The 24,631-nt window shown below is 37.7% G+C and overlaps 1 protein-coding gene across 7 annotated transcripts in view; it reads left to right on the forward strand.

Annotated features, from left to right (window-relative positions):
• Positions 1–24,631, forward strand: part of C2CD3 (C2 domain containing 3 centriole elongation regulator) — a 146,306-nt gene that overhangs the window by 50,139 nt on the left and 71,536 nt on the right. For 6 of the 7 annotated variants that reach the window (XM_044258562.1, XM_044258556.1, XM_044258558.1 and 3 more), the window contains 11 exons: positions 250–401; positions 1,203–1,412; positions 2,096–2,208; positions 6,400–6,518; positions 8,333–8,455; positions 11,363–11,857; positions 14,741–14,892; positions 16,688–16,934; positions 19,382–19,562; positions 20,996–21,179; positions 22,677–22,849. In XM_044258562.1, the coding sequence (XP_044114497.1) occupies positions 250–401; positions 1,203–1,412; positions 2,096–2,208; positions 6,400–6,518; positions 8,333–8,455; positions 11,363–11,857; positions 14,741–14,892; positions 16,688–16,934; positions 19,382–19,562; positions 20,996–21,179; positions 22,677–22,849 (2,149 nt within the window). The remainder of the gene's footprint in view (positions 1–249; positions 402–1,202; positions 1,413–2,095; positions 2,209–6,399; positions 6,519–8,332; positions 8,456–11,362; positions 11,858–14,740; positions 14,893–16,687; positions 16,935–19,381; positions 19,563–20,995; positions 21,180–22,676; positions 22,850–24,631) is intronic. The other variant, XM_044258557.1, reaches the window with a different exon arrangement.

The following is a 24,631-nucleotide window of genomic DNA, read 5'->3' on the forward strand; positions in this document are numbered from 1 at the left end:
GGTACTAGATACATAATGGATAGTAAATAAGTAATGATTTGAAATTTGAAAGAAGAGTCTATTTTCATTTATTTTCTTTGAACTGAATTTGTAGGTTATTTTTATATACCAGGAGAATTGTGGGATTATCTCCCTGGCATCAGTAATCTCAGAGAAGAATTTGATTACCTTTAGAGAAATGTTTTCATTACCACTCTCCCTAAAACAGTTTTTTTTTAGTGCCTCTCTTTTTGTTTCTTCCCCCCATAGAAATCCGATACCAGCATCAGTGATTTCTTCAGTGAAGATGATATTGTCGCTTCTAAAAAAATGAACCAGTCAAAAGCTCTTGCCAAATCTCCTAAGCTTGTGGAGTCAAGTGATCCTAAGTTGAAGAAAAGGGCAGCAGGCAAGAAAAATAGGTGAGGCTATGACTGAGGAAAAAGCAAAGGAAGATTATTTTTACAAGATCTCCTAAAGTAAATGATCTGTATTTGCCCAGCACTATCATCCTAGTTAAGTGAGTTCACTAAGTAGTTCACTAAGTATTGAATCCTTAAAAGTGTAATAATATGAAAAGATGGATACAATAAAATGGTTGAGAAACAGAATTCTAGGTTGAATGTGTGCTATACTAGACTGTAGAAAATACGAATAAAGAAAACAAATGAAAACGAATACACAGAAGTGATGATAGTAGTTATATTGAAGTAGTATGTTAACTGAGATGTAATGCCTGTAGCCCTTATAAGAAAAGCTAATTCTGGGGGCTCCTGGGTGGCTGTCTTTAAGTGTCTGCCTTTGGCTCATGTCATGATCCCAGGGTCCTGGGATCGAGCCTCACATTAGGCTCCCAGGGAGCCTGCTTCTCCCTCTACCTGCTGCTCCTCCTGCTTGTGTTTCCTCTCTGGCTCTCTCTCTGTCAAATAAATAAATAAAATCTTGGAAAAAGAAAAAAGAAAACCTAATTCTGTAACATCCGTTTCTATACTTGTGTGGAGATAAGTCTTTATATTAGAAGAATGGTTTCGCATTTTTCAAATTTCTTTCACTCCGGGTTAGGACTGGAATTCTATTGATTAAAGTCATCTCTTAGTCCTTGATAACTTGTGAATTAGATACTTGACTGCCCTTCCTCTTTCCTCTTTTTGCCTGTACAAACTAGATCCTTTCATGTTGGGCTTTGGACTGTCTGTTTCACTGTCTATGTGAACTCCTTTCAGAAATTTGGTTGAACAACAGATGATATCAGAAACTCCAGAAGATGCCCAAGTGATGACACTAAGTGTGGATAGATTGGCCCTTTTGGGTAGAACACATTCAGTCAGAATCATCATCGAAACAATGATCGTTCCTCCAGATAGTCCCCAGATGACCCCTGGCAAGAAAAGCTTTTCTGGCAGACCACTTAAGCTGACAGCAATAAAAAAGCGGTATGTCTCTAACATGGAAAAGCTAAATTTAATATTTCTGGAATGTGTGTGATGGTAATAGTAGTTAATAAATAATATATATAATATATAAAAATATATAACACGATAAAAATAAAATTATAAAATAAATAATTGTATAAAATTTTATGATTTATAAGTTACTTTAATATGAATCCATCAACAAAAATGTTTTCAAAAATGAATTCCTCACTAGGTGTCAAGACCAATACTAGGTAAGTGTGAGAAAAAAGGAAATTGAGACCCTGACTCTGTTGTTATATACTTTACAGTCAGCACAATACAGACATATTTAAGAGGCTGTAGGATGCAAAATAGGTGTTTTATATTAAAAAATACTTTGGAAGATTTGTAGACATCCTGTGATAATTTTCCAGCCTCTACAAATATCAAATCATTGTTATATGCCTGAAACTAATATGTTATAGGTCAGTTATGTCTCAATAATAGATAAGTAAAAGACAGAGTAAGTAAACTATGCGAGCACAAGGTAGAACTTGCCTGATAGGATTGGTGAAGGCTTTCAAGAGACCAGATAGGTCCTCTGAGGATCTGAGATGCTGAATATAGGACCTTGAAAGATATGTAGGATTGATCAAATAATAAATATGTTCATTTGTTACTTGGTTTATGTTTAAATCACTTTTTTTGGTTTTGATTTTTAGCACCTTCTTTGTGGAATATCACTTTCCTGTGGGCTTTTCTAAAAATGGATTGGGAAAGACAGCTTTGATCACCGAGGTCGTTCGACTTGCCTCCAGTAAAATTACAGATGGAAGTAAGAGAAAGACTAGTTTTCTCTTCCTTAGACATTTTTACTGTGGAAGAATTTTTCAATCCCTAAATATTCATCTGACTTTTATAGTACCATAAAATCATAGAGTTAGAAAGAGTTGTGAAGTGAATCTACCGTCATTCTTTTATTTTATAAATGAGGACACTGCCCCAGAGGCACTATGACTATCCTGTTGCAAGGCAGCAAGTCAGTAACATACCTGAGACTAGAATGCAGAGCTCCTGATGCTTAGAGCACATTTGCTGGACTCTTACCATTTTTCTTTTATTCCCTTTTTTAAAAAACTTTATCAAGATATAATTCACATATTATACAATTTAACCATTTAGAGTGTTCGTTGAACCCATTGAAGAGTTCAGTGGTTTTTGTATATACAAAGAGTTGTACAACCATCATGATCTTTTTTTTTTTTCAACCATCATGATCTAATTTTAGAACATTTTCATCCCCCCAAAAGAAATCTCTTACTCATTAGCATTCACTCTTCATTTTCCTGTCTCCACCCCCACCCACACTAAACAACCCCTAATCCATTTTCTGTCTATCATTTTATTCATTCTGGACATTTCATGTAAATGGAATCATACAGTATGTGATTTTTGTATCTGGATTCTTTGACTTACCGTAATATTTTCAAATTTGATCTATGTTATGATATGTTTCAGTACTTTTTTCTTTATTGTGGCTGTATAATATTTCATCATATGACTTTATCACATTTGGTTATCCATTCCTCAGCTGATGGGCATTTAGGTTGTTTCTGCTTTTTGGCTATTGTGGAGAATGCTTTTCTGAGTATTTGTGTACACATTTTTGTGCGGATATAATGTTTTCATTTCCCTTCAGTGTATACCTAAGAGTGGACTTGCTGGGTCATATGGTAACTATATGTTTTAACTTTTTGAAGAACTGCCAGACAGTTTTCATTAGTTGCTCTACTATTTTACATTCTCAGCGGCAGTGTATGGAGGTTTCCAATTCTTCACATACTCACCAACCCTCGTTATCTTTCATTATTTTTTATTGTAGCCATCTTAGGGGTTATGAAGTAGTATCTCACTATGGTTTTGATTTGCATTTCCCAATAACTAATGGTGTTGAGTGTGTTTCCCGGTGCTTATTGTCTGTTTGTATATCTTAGAAAAATGTCTGTTGCAATTCTTTGTCCATTTTAAGTTGTTACTGGATTACAAGAATTCTTTATATATCCTTTATATATCCTAAGGTCCTTATAAGTTACATAAGGCCCTTATGAGTTACATATTCTGGATATGAGACTATTGCGAGAGCTATGATTTTGAGTATTTTCTCCCGTTAGTGGGCTGTCCTTTCAGTTTCTAAGTACTATCATTTATAGCACAAATGTTTTGAATTTTACTCTTGCCCAGTTTTTTTCTTTTTTTGCATATGCTTTTGATACTACCTTTTTTTTCTATTTTAAGGGTTTCTAATACAAAAAAGTAAAAGGGTAATATAATAAACATTTATGTTCCTGTTATCCAAAATTATGTAACTTTATAACAGATTTTGTGAGTTTCTTTGCATTGGTTATCCAGTTTGATCCATGAACAGTTCATCAGTATTGAATTCCTTCTCTGGGAGGTAGTTTATTTATTTATTTATTTTTCTCTGGGAGGTAGTTTAAAGAGTAAAAGATATGGTCCTAATTCTCCTACACATTCAAGTAACATACCAGTACAGCCTGGTAATGATGGATTTTTAAATTTTTATTTTGCTTTGTTTTATTTGTTTTTTTAACTAGATAGAATCCATTCACTTGGTTCAAAATCTTTGTAGGCAATGTTGTAAATTTTCTATTATTCCTAAGGTATTTCATGCATATATAAGCAAGTATGTTTATCCTTTTTCACCCTCTCATTTTAATCCAAGTATTAGTGTACCTTATGCCCTGTTCTGTATGTTGTCTTTAACAGTGTATCTTAGTAATTTTTTTCATACCAGGACATAAAGAACTCAGTCTTCCCAGTCCTTTATGGCCACATAATATTCCCTTGTATGACTATGCCATAACTTAAACACCTCTTATTAATATATTACTGTTTAGATTGTTTTCAGTCTTACTGTTAAAAACGGTGGTTCAATAGAAAAATTTTGAACATGCATCATTTCTCATTTGATATGAGTATAACCAGTACAAACATTAAAAATACTTATTTACTCTTCTTTTACATTTTTAAATAATTTGAATTCAGTTTAACCAACATATACTGTATTATTAGTTTCAGAGGTAGAATTTAGTGATTCATCAGTTGCATATAACACCCAGTGCTCATTCCATCAAGTGCCCTCCTTAATGCCCATCACCCTGTTACCCCACCTCCCCACCTCCCTCCCCTCCAGCAACCCTCAGTTTGTTTCCTAGAGTTAAGTCTCTCACAGTTTGTATCCTTCCGTGTTTTTAGTTTTTTTTTATTTTTCCTTCACATGTGTTCATCTGTTTTGTTTCTTAAATTCCACATATGAGTGAAATCATGTGATATTTGTCTTTCTCTGACTGACGTATATCATTTAGCATAATACCCTCTAGTTCTACCCAAGTCATTGCAAATGGCAAGATTTCATTCTTTTTAATGGCTGAATAATATCCCAGTGTGTGTGTGTGTGTACACACATACTACATCTTCTATTTTATCCATTCATCTATCGAAGGACATCTGGGCTCTTTCCATAGTTTGGCTATTGTGGACATAGCTGCTATAAACATTGGGGTGCATGTGCCCCTTGGAATCACTATATTTGTATCCATTAGATAAATACCTTGTAGCACAATTGAGGAACCTCTTTTCTGTCTTCAAGAGTGGTTGGGTGCCTGGGTGGCTCAGTGGGTTAAAGCCTCTGCTTTCAGCTCAGGTCATGATCTCAGGGTCCTGGGATCGAGTCCCACATCGGGCTCTCTGCTCAGCAGGTAGCCTGCTTCCTCCTCTCTCTCTCTCTTTCTCTCTCGTTCTCTGCCTGCCTCTCTGTCTACTTGTAAAATAAATAAAAATTTTTTTTTAAAAAAACCATTTAAAAAAAAAAAGAGTGGTTGCACCAATTTGCATTCCCACAGTGTAAGAGGGTTCCCCTTTCTCCATATCCTTGCCAACATCTTTTTTTTCCTGTGTTGTTAATTTCAGCCATTCCGACCGTTGTTCCATTCTGTAGATACAGAAAGATTTGTTTATCCATTCATCTGTTGATGAGCTCTTGGGTTGTTTATAATTTTTAACTATTACCAATAAATCTGTTATAAACATTCTTGTACAAGTGTTTGTATGGACATATATTTCCTTTTTTCTCCTCTCTTTTTTTATAAAGAGTTTATTTATTTATTTGACAGAGATCACAAGTAGGCAAAGAGACCGCAGAGAGAGGAGGAAGCAGGCTCCCTGCTGAGCAGAGAGCCTGGTCCGGGGCTGGATCCCAGAACCCTGAGATCATGATCTGAGCCGAAGGCAGAGGCTTTAACCCACTGAGCCACCCAGGCGCCCCCTGAGCGCTTATGTTTGACATTCATTTCTCATAGCAAAACTAGAGCAACAGAGCACTGCTTATCTTCTCTGTACTATATGCAGGGTTTTCTCTTTGTCTCTGCTCCTTCAATCCCTGCAACCCTAACACTTTTGTGAAATTATGCTGACTAGATTTCTTTTTTTAATTTTTTTAAAAGATTTTATTTATTTATTTGACAGAGAGAGATCACAAGTAGGCAGAGAGGCAGGCAGAGAGAGAGGAGGAAGCAGGCTCCCTGCTGAGCAGAGAGCCCGATGCGGAACTCGATCCCAGGACCCTGAGATTATGACCTGAGCCGAAGGCAGCGGCTTAACCCACTGAGCCACCCAGGCGCCCTCTTTTTTTAATTTTTAAGATTTTATTTATTTATATGAGAGAGAGAATGTATAAGCAGGGGGAAGAGCACAGGGAGAGGGACAAGCAGACTCCCTGATGAGCACAGAGCCCAACCGACTGCAGGGCTCAAAACCAGGACCCCTGAGATCATGACCTGAGTAGAAGTCAGACCCTTAACTGACTAACCCACCCAGGTGCCTGACTAGACTTCTGAAAGAGATTTTAGTTAGATCAAAAGGGAAGCAGATTGTGTCAAAGCATGGATTGATGATGGCTGTAGTTGGGTGGACTGACATGTGCTTATGTGTTTGGTTCTCCTTACAGTGGTGAATTTCCAGCAGCGATTTGTGTTTCCGGTACATTTTGGTGGCCCAATGATAGAACACTGGTGGAATTCCAACCTCACTTTCCAAATTTACACAAAGAAAACCCCACAGAAAAAGGTACCTAAGTGATTTTGACCTTCGCCTTATCAATACACTAGGGAATTAGAATATACTTAAAATTATATTCCTACCTAAACTAGGAATTTCTCCAGGCTCAACCACTGCTTATTACTGTTTCTGATCTCTGTTTGCCATTTGTTATAAGCAAGATATGCTAAAACAAACACACTAGCAGATTTAATCATTACAACTCTGTGAATTAGGTACATTATTATCTTTATTTTATAGACAAAGAAACTGACATTTGGTGAAGTTCAGTAACTCGTTTAAGATCACTCAAGCTAATAAAAGATAAAGCCAGGCAGGACTCTACCTCATGTTCTGACTTTAGACCCTAAGTTCTTAACCTCTTCACTGTATTCCCTGCAACAGAGAGGGGACTATTTGAACTGATACAGGTTATAAGCCTTAATTTGAGACTCTATTTCTTATTTTCAGGTAGAATATATAGAGGTCCAAGATAATACAATGTGGATAGCAGTTTTGATCATCTTATAAACTTATTCCAAGTTTATAAAATTCACTTGCAATTGGTACAGCATAAATCGATAAACTATGTCCTGAGTAGTTTTTAACTTATTTTAGTAAAACTACCGAAATCTTTCTAATCTTTGATCTCCTCTTGGTATGGATAGCATGAGGAATGTATCTTGAGGGGTATTTTTTTTTGTCTTTTCAGAGGATATAATTAATACAAGTTCTTTTTGAAGAATATACTAAAATAAGAAGAGGTGGAAAAACATAATTCTACAACCTCAAGACTGCCTCTGCAAATGTTTCAGTATATTTACATTGAATCACCTAGCTAATGGCTTCTTTCTAATAAAAGAGTTGTACGTGTTTTTGGTAGAGAACTTGAGAAAATATTTCTGAAAAGCAAAAACTGTTTATAATCCCATCACCAAGAAATAACTTAATATTTTTGTTTCACTTTTGTTTTTTTTCAAATGGTTACAATACATTGGCAAATCTTTGGCAGTATTGGGATAATTTTATTTATAGTTTTTTTATCCTGCTTTTTAAAAAATTTAACATTATGTTTATAAATATTTGAAGATTTGCTATATATTACTTAGCACCCTCTTTTTACCAAATATGGTAAATACTATTCATACTGTTCATATTATTTCAGATTTTTTGTAAACGCTATTGACTGTATATTATTGCATTATAACAATGTGCTATAATTAACTTAATTCCTGATTATTGGACCTCTTGTTATTTCTAATTGTTAATTTTTGAAGTATACATATTTGTCTATAAGCTTTTTATGTATTTGTTACTTCTGTAGTATAAATTCCCAGAAGTGGAACTACTGGGCTTAAGAGTGAATATTTAAAGCTTCTAATATTTAATGCCAAATTTGCTGTTCAGAAGTATGTTGCCAGTTTATATTCCCAATTTCACACATTTATGATAGCCTCTGTTTGCATCAAGTATATTTGGTAATTTTTCCAGCTTAATGTCAAAAATTTGTATCATCTAAATGTTATTTTTCATTTTTAATAGTGAAGTTGAACCCTTTTTGAAAGAACTAACTCTTACAATAGAAAAAAGATTTTCTTCCACCCTCTTGGTGACTCATGAAACCCTCTATAATCTTCTAGAGAGAAGTAGTGACCCCCAGAATGAGGACTAAAGTATGGCAGAATGTAGGTTGCCACTTAAAGTTGCCTCAGTCAAATAGTTAAGCTATTTACTTCATAAAGCCTGGGCTCCTTTCTAAGCTGTACTATGTTATCACTTCAGTTAAAATACCCTGTGGCTTGTCTTTAATTTAACCTAAAGTTTTTCTTTTCTTCTTCTCTCAGCCAGAAGTCATTGGATCTGCATCACTGCCTTTACGAACTGTCATTCAGTCTGAGTTGCTTTCTTTCAGTAACCAGCTTCCAGTGCAACAAGAGAATGGTCAGACTCCACTGGGCCCCCTTAAGGTACATAGATACACATTCAGGTAGTCAAGTATTATGAAATATATCTTACTGGCTGGCACTGAATGAGAAAAATCAGAGTCTCTCCTCTTGCAACTTCTGTTAAAATAGGGCAGCAGAGTTGCTGTGAAGGAAATAAACAGTAAAATGTGAAAGTGAATTCCTGGGAGAAAGTAGGGGACTTTTGGTCAGAGAAGGTCTAAAGAAGTGACATTTTAGGTAAGATTTGAAGGAGAGGAAGAGGCCACCAAGTAAAAAGTAGAGGGAAAATCATACCAAAGAAGGGGAATAACACATGCAGAGGCCCTAAAGCAGTGCCATAGGATAGGGAGCCAGGAGGGAGAATGGTAGAAAATTAGATTGGACTGGCATGTGGAAGCCGTATCATTCAGAGCTTTGTAGATCTATGTAAATGGTTTAGATTTTATCATAAGAGCCAAGAAAGGACATCGAAGTGGGACAGTGACATTTGAATTACTTTTTTTTTTTTTTTTTTTTTTTTTTTTTTGAGAGAGCGAGCACAAGCAGGAGGGGCAGAGGGAGAGGGAATCTGAAGCAGACTTCACGCTGAGCATGGAGCTCAATGTGGGGCTCAGTCCCACAACCCTGAGATCACGATGTAAACCAAAACACTGAGTCAGATGTTTAACCAGCTGCATCACCTAGGCACCCCTGATTTACATTTTTGAAAGGTGACTGTGGAAAATACATTGTAGGGGACAAGAAGAAAAATAGAAACTTACATTAGTCCAGAAAAGAGATAACTGATGGCTTGGAGTAGAGTAATTGGATATAAACAAGGGAAAAAGTGACTGAGTTTATGGTCTGGTGGGATGAATTCTGATGTATAATTCTTTGGAGAGAGGGTTCTTTCCTTGTATTCAGAAGCTACAGGATTTCTTAGATGGCAGAATTTGAATGTGTGGCTTCAGTATAGCATTGTCTTATTGTTCTGGTGAGCTTTTAAAATAATCACAGCCATACCTATGACATTTCCATGGCTCTTCATTATCCAAAAGATAAAAATATAGGGCTCCCCATAAGGTCCTAGCCTATCACTTACAGCTTCCCTACCAATACCCATGTCAAACTATGTAAAGAATCAATAAGGTATCATGCTGGTTTTTACCTCCATGGTTTTGATCTTGATTTTCACGCTACTGCCTCCTCTTAGAAGCCCTCTCTGCCTACTTTTTGGTCTTCTCGGTAATAAATAACATTTAGTTTTAAAGACTGGTGTGATTGTCATTATGAAAAATTGTAACACTACATTTCTCTTCCACAATCAAAAGTTTTATTTTTTGTTTGCCTAGTTCAGTTCTGGACTGCAAGTTTAAAAATCAGAAAAGAAGAATTAATGGAACTGATGGGCTAGAAATTGTTTTTGTCCTGGCTGTATTGTGGGAAATACTGTTCTAGATAGATTGCTGTCCATAATTAATAGCAAGAAAGAAGTTTGCTGTGGGTTTTAAATAAAGGGAACAGCAAGTCCCCTTTTATCCCTAATGACTTTAAACTTAGAGAAAAATTGCAAAAATAGTACAAAGAACTCATATACCCTTTACGGAGACTCGCCAATTACTAACATTTGTCACATTTGCTTTATAATCATCTACCTCCTGTCTCTCCCTTTCTCACTTGTCTTTTTTTCTTTGTCTCCCTCTTCATCCACCCCCGCACACACACCCACACACAATTTTGTTCTGAACTATTTGAGAATATGTTACAGACATCTTGCATCTTTCCCCCCAAATTCTTGTATTTTCTAAGAATAAGGACATGATCATACACAACACTGTACAGTTATAAAAATCAACTTAACCTTGATAATGTCCACAGTCCATATGCAGATTTCACCAGTTGTGCCAATACATCCATTTATAGAATTTTTTTTCCAGTCCAGGATTATCTGTCACATTTGTCATCTCTCTCTAATCTCCTTTATTTTTTTTTTAAGATTTTATTTATTAATTTGACACACAGAGAGAGATCACAAGCAGGCAGAGGAGCGGGGGAAGCAGGCTCCCTGCTGAACAGAGAGCCCAATGCAGGACTCTATTCCAGAACCCTGAGATCATGACCCGAGCTGAGCCAAAGGCAGAGGCTTAACTCACTGAACCACCCAGGCACCCTTTAATCTCCTTTAGTCTGTAACAGTTTTGCAACCGTTCTTTGTCTTTGAGTACATTGATATTTTTAAAAAATAAACCCAGTTATTTTGTAGTCCTCCATTGAGGTTTATCTGTATCACTTACCACTATAATGATTGTAAGGTGATGATTTTCTAACTGATTTTCTAATTTTTAGAAATTAAATTAGATGATTTTCTAATTTTTAAAAAATAAAGCCTGTTATTTTATAGTCCTCCATTGAGGTTTATCTGTATCACTTACCACTATAATGATTATAAGGTGATGATTTTCTAACTCTTCCCTTCCTTATGTTTTTACTAGTTGCGTTCTACTATACAGAAGAGTTGTCCTTTCTCCCATATTTATTTTTGTTGGGATAGACTCATGGACTCTTACATTATTCAATAGGTTCTAATCCATTACTATTATTATTCATTTTGATGCTCAGATTGTCCCAGATTTGGCCAATGTGAGCTCCTTTGATTGAATTCTGTATCCTTTCTCCTTTCAATATGGCTGCATCCTTTTCTGAGCACTTCCTTATTTTCCAGCACAAGATGATGTTCCACGTTCATCTTGTATTATTGATAAATCATCTGTCTAGTTTATCTTAATCCTAATAAGGTAATGTATATACAGTCTCTTAGTGTTCTTACTGTTATGGTATTTGAGAATGAGTTAATTATTTTCTAACAATCTAATTTGCCTCTGGCTCCAAAATTCTGATTCTGATTTCAGAAGGCATACTTGCTAACTCTCTTCCTTTTGTGTTTTATAGGTAACTATAGAGCTTGTTATAGATAACAAGGATTTCACTGGTGTGAATACTAAATTAAGTAGCAGCACCCAACATAGCCCACCTTGTGCTCTTAAAAGTCCAGATAAGACACTGTCAGAACCTGGTCAATATGTTACCTGTACCAAAAATCCAGAGAACCTCAATCAAATTCACAAAGAAGCTGCAAAGAAAGTGCAAAATTTGGTGCTCCCCAACCCAAAGTCACCAAGTCCTGTCACATCAAATCCTTCAACCTTCATGAATGCACCAGCCTCTCACAATTTAGCAAATCAGACAAATGGGTCAACAAAAGAGACTGCTTTGCTATTGCATGTGCTGTTGATGGTTCCAGATGGGAAAGATTTCATTACTGGAGAGTCTGACAAACAACCACCGTGCAATGTTTATTTAAATTGCAAACTTTTCAGCACAGAGGAAGTCACCAGATCTGTCATCGCATGGGGCACAACACAACCAGTCTTTAACTTTTTACAGGTAACTTTGTACATATCTTAACCTTCCATATCCATTAGGGATGTATGGGGACAGAGACGTGTGTGTTTCCCAAATCATAATTTCATTATGAAAGAAACCTAGAATGTTCAGACTGGGAGAGACCTTTGTAATTGTCTGTCATATGGACCCATTGCCACTGTGGGACTGGAAAAGGAAAGGACATTGTCAGCATTTTAAAACTTGTGTCTTCATTTCCTTGTGTTCTGTCTTAGCTTATATGGTTTCCCACTGTTTCCTTGCCTGAGTTCTGAATTGTATTCCTTTCGGCTTCCTCTAGAATTAAACTTTCCCCATTCTTTTCTGTATCTCCAAACTCTTCACTCAATCAACTTTTTAATATACTTTTTCTCTCCTTTATTCCTCTGCTTATTTCAGTACTTATCTTGCTTGATTTCTCTGTAGGATTTGATACTTTTGCTTAAATTGTTTCCTTTCTTGATATTTTTGTAACTCTACTCTCTCACTTTCTTCCTGAATCAACAACTATTCTTTTTCAGTCTGTGGGCCAGTAGGAAAAGAGTGGTGACCCCAACACTTACTTTCTCTCTTTCTCTTACCTTTAATTACTGTTGCTCCTGTTCATTGTTCTTGGTACTCTTTCAAACTAGTCCTCTTTTCCCACAGCCACTACTTCTATTCCCATAGCTTCAGCTATTATTTTTATGAAAATAACTTCCAAATCCATATTTCCATGTAGGCCAGCTTTTCTGATCAGGTTTCTGATCTCTCTAACTGCTGGTCATCATCCCCAGATGTGTCAAAAGCAGTGTACACTTGGCTTAGACCTAATGTGCTGCCTGCCATATCAGTGGTATTCAATAAAGGTTTTAATTTTAATTTCTCAATAAAAAAGGAATTCAGATATGTCAAAATCTGATTTTATTATTTCTTCCAGATCTGTTCCACCTCCTCCTATCTGCCCTAAGTCATATTGTAATGTACTCAGAAACCTAAGCAGAACCTGAGAGGTATCCTCAACTCTTTATTACATAATTATTCACCAAATCCAATAGATGTTGCAAACTTAATTATCTCCAGAATAAATCTTCTTACCTAAACTCAATTGCCAGTGCTTTCATTCACACCCCCTTTCTTATTACAAATGGCCTTCAGTCTAGTCTGTTTCTGGTCTTTTCCTATCCATTCCTTTTTGTATCAGTAGGGATGATCCTTCTAAAACATTAACCTGAATATTTTCCTCCCCTGCTTTAAACTTTTCAGTGATTTCCCCATAGCCTTCAGAATAGAATCCAGATGTCTACTGTGGACTGCAAAACCCTTTAAGAACTGTCTTCCCTTCAGAACTCTTCCCTCCACACTAGATAGTGGCAGTTATGTTCAGCTACTTGAGGTTTCATAAACGTTCTCTTTCCCTACTGCTGTGTCCTTATTTTTTTATTTTTTTTAAGATTTTATTTATTTATTTGACAGAGATCTCAAGTAGGCAGAGAGGAGGAAGCAGGCTCCCTGCTGAGCAGAGAGCCCAATGCGGGGCTCCATCCCAGGACCCCGGGACCATGACCCAAGCCGAAGGCAGAGGCTTTAACCCACTGAGCCACCCAGACGCCCCACCGCCGTGTCTTTACATGTACTTTTCCTTCTACCTTGCATTTCCTACTCTACCTTCATGACTCCTATTAGAGGTTTTTGTACTAGTTAACTGCCTTTTTTTTTTCTAAAATTTTATTTATTTATTTGACAGAGATCACAAGTAGGCAGAGAGTCAGAGAGAGGGGGCGCAGCAGGCTCCCAGCTGGGCAGATCGATGCCAGGTTTCAATCCCAGAACCCTGGGATCATGACCTGAGCTGGAGGCAGAGGCTTAATCCGCTGAGCCACCCAGGCACCCCTGTACTAATTAACTTCTGTTTATCCTTCAGAATTTAAGGTTACTTTCTGCCAGCAGCTTTCTCTGGAATCTCCCTAATTGTAGGTTAGGTCGCTATGTTTCACTCTTTTTATTTCACAGAACAGAAATGTACTCAGGGTACCTTATGTAATTAGAGTTCCTTAGATGGATACAAAAGTAGGTCTGCTCAGGTTCTCTGCTCTTGTCTTTCTCTCATCTTGCCATACATCATTTCTGGTTTCACCCTTTTGCCTTTCATATTTTCTGTTGGTTTTATCCTGGGGCTTATCTCTCCTCTGCTGATTCAGTTATACTACAGTGTGGGTCCCTTCAAATTGGTGGACCTTTGATTCTACCATTAATTTAACTGACTCGCTCTTAGCTGCAGATCTCTGCTTCTCTTTGTGACTTTTCCTTTCTCTTTCACCTACTAGCTGACAGGCCAGTTCTAGAATAATTTTACACTGATGAACAGTTAGCTTGTTATTCACCATAACGTTGTTGGGCAGAGGTTTTTGTGCTAGGCCATACCACCTAACCTGTGGATTGGCTGCCCTTTGATTAGGTGCTCAATCAGTACTGATTGTCTAATCAGTAGCCAGCCTTCTTTCAAAAACATGGGGCGGGGGCAGTAAAAAAAAAAAAAAAAAAGTATCTCTCAGCTGGGATTTACAAATGGGTTATTTGGCCTTAGAACTAGGCTTGGCCCAGGTGGGCAGGCAGTGATTGACATGTCTCACAACCTTCTCTGTGTCCTCAGAGCCCCATCTGTATGAGCTTTGTCATCAGAGAACTCATACCATTTTGTATTTGGCCTTTATATGTTGGTCACTTGCACCAAACTGACTTCTCTTGAGGATACAGAGCAGGTTTTATTTTAATGTCTTCAGCTCCTAGCACTGTACGTGGCTTTCAGTTCAAATTGAGTTTTCAGTTGTACTTGTTGAATAAAAGCATAGATTAATCCTTTGTCTCAGGTGTGGGTTTTTGTTTTTTTGATTGTCCTCTCCCCAGGTGATTCCTGTCTCTCTGTCTTCCAAATACCTGGAAAGACTGAAGAACAATGTGATGGTAATTGAAGCATGGAACAAATTGCGGAGCCCTGGACCGGACAAGTTGCTTGGGCTGGTGAAACTCCCCCTCCATCAGTTTTACATGTCATTCAAGTAAATAGGATCTTTTGGAGTGTTCTTTACTTTTCATCTTTAGCTTTGTATGGACTGAAGAGGAATTCTTTGGTTTGCAAAAATAACTAGCGCGATAAAACCTTAGAGGACTTTTCTCAATTTTACCACAATTGCTGCACTTTCTCCTGTGTTAAAACAGTTTTACAATACTGCTTACCATATTTCAGGCCCTGTGCTAAGAACCTCACATATATCAAGTCCTTTAATCCTATGAGAGTTTTCTAAGGCAGGTAATTTTTATTTCTCGTTTTACAGATGAGTTGACAAAGGCGCAGAGGATTTAAATAACTTGTTATATATATTGTAAGTAGAGAACCAGGGTTAGAACCCAGCAAGTTCTGCTGCTTCACCAAGAAGCTCTACTGCCAACCCTAATCCTAACCTCACAAAACTAATGGTTTAGTTCTCTCTCACAAAACCTTTAGTACTGTTTACTTCACCTATTTGCAAGATTTCTATACTGAGTGTTGTCTTTTGGACCTTCACATTTGATCACTGTACCTCACTTTTCACTGTGCAACACCCCAGTGGGGTATTGATTTATCTGAAGGTTATTTCTGTCCTCACTACAGACTGTTCATTTTTTCTTTTGGTTCATCGTACTGATTTTTAGTTATTTTAGTGTTGACTTCCTTTGTAACAGCCTTCTTACGGTTCTGTGTTTTAAATGCTGTTTTACATTTTACGGAGAGCCCTTTTGTGGGCGCAGTTTGACGAGAGCCTTTCTGTAACCCTGGGAAACTATTGTCGTTATCCCCTTTTTACAAATTAGGAAATTTATCCTTTGACTTGCAGAAGTCAGCCTCTTTGGCTTTTCATCATCTATAAAATGAGGGTAATGATAGACACCACTGTCTTCCTTATGGCACAATTGTGACAGTCCAGTGAGAAAATAAGTGGGTAAGCCTTCTGTGAACAGTGAAATACTTACAATAGTAACAGTGGAAAGCATGGTCAGGCTAATGAGTGCTGCTGGAATCATGCCATCTGTCAACTGTAGGCTTTTTCCGCTTTTTTAGTTATGATTAATGTGGTCTCATACCTCCCTTCCCTTCTCACTTCATTAGACCCCATTCTTTGCTGAAAGAGCATAAAACATTAGCTACTCAGTTACTGAGTACTTTTACCTACTAAGTATTATAGTTGGTATTTTAGGTTTGTTATCTCATCTAATCCTAATAACTGCCCTTTGATGGAAGTTTTATTACCTACATTTTACAGAAGAGGAAACAGACTTAGAAAGGTTAAATTGATTACTGAGAGTCATTCAGCAAGTAAGTAACAGAGCTAAGACTCAGCATGGTATAATGAAGAGTATTTGGACTTTTTCTCATCTATTAATGGTGGATAATACCAACTTTTGCAGTGGTAGGATTATAGATGGCAAATATTAATGATAATAGTATCCACATCGTATCTGCCAGACTCCAAAGTCCATTTCATGTTGACCACTCTTCCTCCCTGTAAAGTAATGCAATTCAGCAAGCCTGTACTGAGGTAGTGCTCAATCCCAGATGCTGGGTTTGGGGTCATGATGATAACAGACATAAATCAGACATTCTCTGCTTTCAAATTGCTACATTTGGAAGTTAACTGCCTGATCATTTTTATTTGATGAGCTGTGGTAAAGTTATGTTTTTCAAACCAGTATTTTCTAGTTTGTAGACCCATTTTTAACAAACTGAGAAAATAAGCCAAGTAGGAAATGCAGTAGCAGCTCTGTGACATAATTGATGATTGTTATTTGTTCATTTGCAATATTCTCTCCCTCTAGAGATCCCAAAATTTCTCGCCTGCTGCTTGATGCTCAGTACCCAGTTGTTGCTGTTGACAGCTACATGCCTGTGATTGATGTGTTCTCAGGCCACCAAAACGGGAGTCTTCGTGTCTTTTTAGCCATGGGTTCTTCAGATCAGATAATGGCACTGCAGAGGTTAAAGAATGAAGAAGGAACACTTCCTCCCTTCAGTCCTAGGCCAGCCCATTTTTTGGACCAGCCTTCTACAGCATCTGTTAATGTGGTAGTGACTAAACACTTGATTGTTTACAAAAACCATAATCTCATTTTAAGTGTACAACGTGATGCTTTAATATAGGTAATATTGTGAAAGGATTACCAACCACAATGAAGCCATTTAACATTATCAGTCACTTCATCTATTTACCTTTTTATGTGTGTAGTTGAGAGCACTTAAGATCTATTTGCAAATTTTAAATTTCATAATCTCATTTTATCTTGTGTGTTTTAATGAAACCATTGTCCCAGATCCTTATTTCAGTAGAGAAAAGGAACATATTTGCACTCCAATGCATGCTGTAGATCCAAGCAATTATTTTTGTGTTTTAAATATGTATCTGTCCTTCTGAGATTTTGAATTTATAAAAAAAAAAAACTCTAATTGTCAATCACATCCTAATCGTCTAATTTACTAAATTAATTAATTGTCTTTTAGAAAGTTGGGGTGAACCTAAGACTGCATTTTAAAAGGTCTTAATTAAAAAGAAGATAATCTGAGGGTGGGGAATAGGGGTGGGAGGTTGACAATGATCCCAAATGCAGGCCCACAAAATCTTACTCTGTTTCTTAACCAAATCCACGCTGGGAAGTTATAGTGAAGTTCCTTGCTTTTCTACCAGTAAATTTTTAAAAGTAATTTGTACAGTGCTGTACAATTGAGAAAACACATTAATATACTTTTGCATGTTTATTTCCCTAATACTACATGAGGGGAACCATTGTCATTCACTTTTTAGGTGATGAAACAGAGTCAAAAGAAGTTATTTGTCTAGGGTCTCATGGCTAAGAATGGAAGAATCAGAGTTCAGACACGGGCTTTTTTTTTTTTTAATTATTATTAAGAGAGAGATTGAGCATATACGTGATGGGGGGAAGAGCAACGAAGGAGGGGGAGAATCTTAAGCAGACTTCCCGCTGTGGAGCCCTATGTGGGGCTTGATCTTACAACCCTGAGATCATGACCTGAGCCGAAGGCAGAGGCTTATTAACCCACTGAGCCACCCAGGCGACCCTAGACTCAAATTTTATTAAATTCCATACCAAAAATTAGAGAATGTTACTATGAGCATAAAAGAACTATTTTAAAGATTAGATATCTATAAATACAGTTGTTTTTCTTCCTACATTCATGTCCCTCATCCATTTCAGCATCTGCAGAACTGAATTATTAAATTACTCTTAATACTGTATGGCCAAATTAAGCAGCTGCTGAGATTATGAGATTATGAGAGGTTTTTTAACCCATATTTTTCTTCTCTGAAAGTTCTCTGTTTCCCTACATAAGGTTTTGGAGCAGGTATTGCTGATACATTTTTAGAATACAAAGCAAAGACTTTATGTGATTTCTATTCCAAATTAATGGGATTATTAGTTAGAATATTAAGTACATACAGATCATACAGTTTGACCCCTGTCTGAATCCTGAAGTCCCTCTTTATAAATATTCCCAATTACCAGTTGTGTCTGTTGAAGCTATAGAGAGTAGAAGTAAAGAGCCCGGCTGTAGAGTCAGGCTACCTGAATTCAAACCCCGGTTCTGCTGTTGTTAGCTCTGCTTGTTAAATTAGCTACTGCAGGTGAAGGGCTTAGTATAGTGCCTGGCTACAGTAAATAATAAAAACCTTAAATTACTACCAGTACTTCAGTAATGATATGTTCACAACCTCCCCTAATAGTCCTTACCATTAATGAATAGTCTCAGTGTTATTCTCAACTTAATTAAAAATAGTAAGTAAATTGGGGGTTCTGACTAGCTCAGTCAGTGGTGTGCGCAACTTTTGATCTCAGGGTTGTGAGTTTGAGCCCTACATTGGGTGTAGAGCCTACTTAAAGAAAATTAGTGTGTTAATACCTATTTGCTTCATGTATATATTTTTTATCCTATTAGGATTTTTTTTTAAGATTTTATTTATTTATTTGACAGACAGGTAACAAGTAGGCAGAGAGGCAGGCAGGGGTTGGGGGGGCGGGGAGAAGCAGGCTCCCCACCAAGCAGAGAGCCCAGTGTGGGGCCTGCCTGATTCCAGAACCCTGAGATCATGACCTGAGCCAAAGGCAGAGGCTTTTACCCACTAAGCCACCCAGGTACCCCAGGATATTCTTAATGTATTCTGTTCTTAGGGTACTAAGAATCAGGAGCCAGTGTTGAATTTTATTAAATACCTTTTTAGCATTTATTGAGACAGTCATGTTTTTTCCTTTGTTCCATTAATGCAGTGACTACATTTTTGAATTTTTTTAATATTGACCTGGTCTCATAGTCTAGAGTAAATCTTTCTTGATCTGATTACAGTGAGCAGTTGTGAGATTTATACACAGTGAAAATTAAGTATCTGTTTTAGTATCAGCTAATTACACCTATTCATCTAGACTCAGGTTTCATAGAGAAAAAGGAATATTCTAAAAAAGTTTTTCTTTAATGCTTACCAGTATCTCTGTTTCATTTAATAGATGGAGGACCAAAGAAGTGGATTGATGGAGCATCACTTTGAGCTCCATGTAGAGAAAGTTAAAGGGTTAGCCCCTCTTCAGGCAACAGTCTGGGGAGAAGCAGATTGTTATGTCCAATACTACTTTCCAGTTCAAGACTCCCAATCCAGTGTGCTAGAAGGATCTGAATTCCCTGAAAACGGTAGGTTTGGGAGGTTAGAGTTTCTCATTCTTGTGTGGTTCTTTCCTTGGCTATACTTAGAATTTTGTTTTTTCCTGAGTGAATTCTGTGTTCCTAAATGTTTCTAGTCTTAACCTGGGTAGTACAGGAGATGGGCTAAGTTTTTTTTTCTTATGTTATTTATTGTAACTTTTTATTTTGATATGATTTCAAATTTACAGAAAATTTAACAAAAATGGTACAAAGAACTTCTATATACCCTTCTCCTAGATCCACAAATTACTTATATTTTGCCCCATCTTATTTCATTTACATGCCTACTCATTAACCTGTACACATACAATTGATTCTCATTACTCACAATAGTTATATTCTACATAACATAGCAATATCAGGGATACTGAATTAAAGAATACCGAACCACTGCTCTTAGGGGAAATATGTACATATATATCTCACATAGATCATAATTATAAATCCTAAAATAACTTATTCTAGTAGATTTTACTTTATTTTTTGAAAGTGAGAACAAGGTTCAGAAATGTTAAGTGACTGAAGCTGCCCCAGTGATAATAACAAGGTTCACATTCAGACCCCATTCAGCTGGCCCCAGAGCCAGATATTCTCGCACTACACCATACTAGCCTCTGCCGTCTCCATCATCTGATCATCCCTGAGAGCTGAAACAAGAAATCAAAGTGTCACTTTGTTCAAGCTCAGCTGGGAATGATCAAGTCAGGTGACTCAGACGTTTTACCATTCCCAGCACATCCACAAATAACTGCAAAAGCGATGCCAGTATTGATTTTGGGGGTTCAAATAAAGGACTTGGATCCAGAATATATTTTTTTTAAAAAATCTTACAAATAATAATAAAAAACAATCTGATTAAAAAATATTCAGAAGATCTGAATAGACATTTCTCCTAAGATGTACAAGGGCCAATAAGCACATGAAAAGATACTCAGCATCATTAGCCATTTGACAATGAAAACCAAAAGCAACACAAGATACCACTTCTTTTCACCAAGATGGCAATACTTTAAAAACCAAAAAACTAAAACAAAGAATAGGCTAACAGGTATTGACAAGAAAGTGTAGGAATTGCAACCCTTAGATATTGTCCAGCAACAAAACGATCTCTTTCTTCTATATTATCATGGAACCTTTGGGTACCATAGCTACTAGGGAAATGGACCTTGGTAGAAGTAACATAGAAGATAAAGGGTTTGGTTCCAGGTCCATGACCTACTACCTCTAAGGCCTTTGGATTCACTATGGAACCTCAATATGTCCATATTCTGTTTGTTAAGTAGAAGTAATAATAGTTGTTTTGTTTTCCTCACATAGTGAGGATAAAATGGAATAATACTGGATATTAACATATTGTCTTACTACATGTAAAACACTCAATGTTATGTTGGATTATTCTGAATTGCTTTTCTTTTCCAAAGGAATCTCTTTGAAGCCTTTCAGATCTGCAACCACACTCTGTGTTCCAGATCCCATCTTTAATAGTGAACACCATCACTCTCTCCTGTTGCCAAGTGAAGTTCCAGTGCAAAGGCTTCTACTGAGTGCCTTCTCTGCACAGGGGCTTGTTCCTGGTGGTGGAGTCCAGTTTGAAATCTGGTGCAGGTATAATGTGAAACCAGTTTTTGTACCTAGAAAGAAAGTACGCAGTCATAGATCATGTTTCCCTTCACAGCTTAGGCTGAAATGTAAGGAAGCTAAGCAATCCCTTCTACCCTACTTTATATCATCTGACTTGTTAGTGAGTGACTCTTCTCCCGATTTTACTGAAATCTGAATTATTAGGCTCTTGGGAGAAGTTATATCTTGTGCTTTTAACTACGTGTAACATTTGGAAGTGAAGTTCTATCAGTTTTACCTCCTATTGCTCTTAAGTATTCGGTCACCCATTTTCTGTTTACTGCCTTTTTTGGTTCAGTCCCTCAGCCTATCACGCCTAAATTGCTGATGGCCTCCTGACTGGTCTCCCCACTTCTAAACTTATTTCTTATAATCCTTTCTTCCCACCACCCAAAGAGTAGCCTTCGTAAAATATAAATCCACTCGTGTCACAGATTTGACCTGAATGTAGATGCTCACCCTCCTTTGCATCCCTACTCCCAAGAAACCAACAAAAATGACAAAGGGTATGTAGATATAAAAGAAGACAGAGCATCCGGGGCAGAAGTAAGGAAGAGTTCGATTCATTTGCCAGAAACTTTTCCCAAAAACATGTGAATTTAGGTTTGATTTAAAACAGACATCAAGGGACGCCTGGGTGGCTCAGTTGGTTAAGTAGCTGCCTTCAGCTCAGGTCATGATCCCAGCGTCCTGGGATCGAGTCCCACATTGGGCTCCTTGGTCAGCGGGGAGCCTGCTTCTCCCTCTGCCTCTGCCTGCCATTCTGTCTGCCTGTGCTCGCTCTCTCCCCCTCTCTCTCTGATAAATAAATAAAATCTTTAAAAAAAAAAATAAATAAAACAGACATCAAGAGGGGCGCCTGGGTGGCTCAGTGGGTTAAAGCCTCTGCCTTCGGCTCAGGTCATGATCCCAGGGTTCTGGGATCGAGCCCTGCATCAGGCTCTTTGCTCAGTGGGGAGCCTGCTTCCTCCTCTCTCCTCTCTGCCTGCCTCTCCGCCTACTTGTGATTTCTGTCTGTCAAATAAATAAATAAAATCTTTAAAAAAATAAAATAAAATAATATAAAACATATAAGGATGAAATATTTTGACAAGAGAAGGAAATAGAGTAGGTACTAAGAGATCCTTTAAATTTGAGGTACTTGGGCCTCAAGCCACAGAAGAAAATTGAGGCTGCTCCACTTAGAACCACTTTTGCTGCTACAGGATGAATGCTCTCAAAAGTGACTACTCCCAGAAGTCCAAGTCAGAAAGTTTGTAGTTTCTGTAGAACAGAAAGTTGTTCTGTTGTTTGTATAATTTATGGAGTTCCTTCTCCACATGACAGGCAATAAATCCAGCCAGACATACAACTGTATGCTACCAATACAGAACAGCCAGGCTCCAAAGATAACTTGATATCAAAAACTGATACCTTGAGCAAATTGAATCATTTATCCATGCAATTCTTCCTACTGACAGCTTGTGCTTTTGCGGCTTACAGATACTATTATCCTAACGTGAGAGACCAGGTGGTTGCCAAAGGAACCTTGCCATTATCAAGGATCTGTGCCATGGTAACCATGCAGCACCGTGAGGATGTGGGAATACAGACCTTTAATCTCCCTTTAACCTCCAGGCTTGAGAACAGGAAAGAATTGAGGAACCAGTCATCAGGTAATTGAAGACTGCTTTGTCTCTCCCTTTCGAAATCAGTACACGTAAATATCCCTTTTCTCAGTAAACAGTGACTCTTCATATTTTGAGAGACTTACCCTTTTAAGAATCTCATGAAAACTATGATCTACCTTCTCTTAGAAAAATGAACATATGAGTTTATTGCATGTAAATTTTGTCCAATTTTATAAAATTCATATTTCCATGGACTGTCTGCATAAATGTTGCTTGTCTCATTTCACCTTTAACTTCAGCAAGCATTTAAGAAGCCTCACAGCATAAATCCTATGTGTTATGTAGGTGTACTCAGAGAATTATTATTCCAGGGTAACATGAGCAGATACGGGATTGGTGAGATACAGTTAGCATGACCAGGGAATTCACTGTAAGGGAGGAAGAGGTTAGGATTTAAAGTTGAAAGGGATTCATTAGAATTTGGAGTTTTGAATTATATCCTAATTGTTTTGGTAAGCTGACCTACCCTCCACTTATGTCATCAGATAACTAGAACTGGCCTCCTAAATCAAGTTAATGTGCTTACTTGCTGGAGAGTATCTGCCAAAGCAAAAGGGGTTTTTTGCCATGATAAAGGTTGAGGCATTCCTCCTAACTGTCACTGATCAGCTTGTTCTGTTGTTTCTTAACGCTTTCTCTGAAATGTGATAATAGGAAGGTAGAATTTTTATAAAAGGATGGCATATAAAGGTTGTTTCAGGTGGTGGTGGTAGAAGGGTGATAGAAGTGTAAGTGTGAAAACCTTTTAAAGGTTTAAAAAAGGGGGGTGCCTGGGTGGCTCAGTGGGTTAAAAGCCTCTGCCTTTGGCTCGGGTCATGGTGCCAGGGTCGTGGGATCAAGCCCTGCATCGGGCTCTCTGCTCAGCAGGAAACCTGCTTCCCCCTCTCTCTCTCTGCCTGCCTCTCTGCCTACTTGTGATCTCTGTCAAATAAATAAATAAAATCTTTTAAAAAATAAAAGTTTAAAAAAGAAGGGCGCCTGGGTGGCTTAGGCATTAAGCATCTGCCTTCAGCTCAGGTCATGATCCCAGGGTCCTGGGATCGAGCCCCGCATCAGCATCCTGCTCAGTGGGGAGTTTGTTTTTCCCTCTCCCTCACTATTTCCCCCACCCTGCTCATTCTCTCTCTTTCTCTCTCAAATGAATAAATTTTTAAAATCTTTAAAAAAAAATAATTAGAAGTTTTAAAAAATCTGAAATTGAGTTCTGCCTCTGACATAGTTTCTTGGATGCAGAGTAAAAATAGTAAATTTTCTTCTGCTTTTATTAGTCCTGGCATACAATTGCTGGGTCCCCAATGTTGGGTCCCCCAATAATGGGTCTGTGATTAAAGGAGCGAGACTGATACAAAGCGAAGGTCAAGCAAAGCTTTATTTTGCGCCAAGTATCAAGAATCAAACCGACGGTCGGGGCTACCCCTTACAGAGAGGGCGACCCCTCTCTGTTTCACAGACTAGCTTTTATAGAGCAAAGGCCATGTGGTTGGGCCTGGCCACGCACAGGTGGCCAATGAAATTGTAACACACAGAGAAAGCTGCACAGTCATGCTAGGTGACCAATTGAATTACAATTACCCTAGTAGACATTTGAACCAGCCTATCACCTTGGTCAGAATTGGCGCCCAAAAGGCCCAAAAGGTGCCCAAAGAGCGGGGCCCATACTCTTGGTAACTAGGGAGACAGTATGCGTCCCCCCCCCCTCCACTGATCTGATGTCGCCACCTGGCCTGACCCACCCTTGTATTTGGGCTTTGTTACCTGGGACTTGTT

This window comes from Neovison vison, chromosome 7 (assembly GCF_020171115.1).
Source record: "Neovison vison isolate M4711 chromosome 7, ASM_NN_V1, whole genome shotgun sequence".
NCBI lineage: Eukaryota > Metazoa > Chordata > Mammalia > Carnivora > Mustelidae > Neogale > Neogale vison.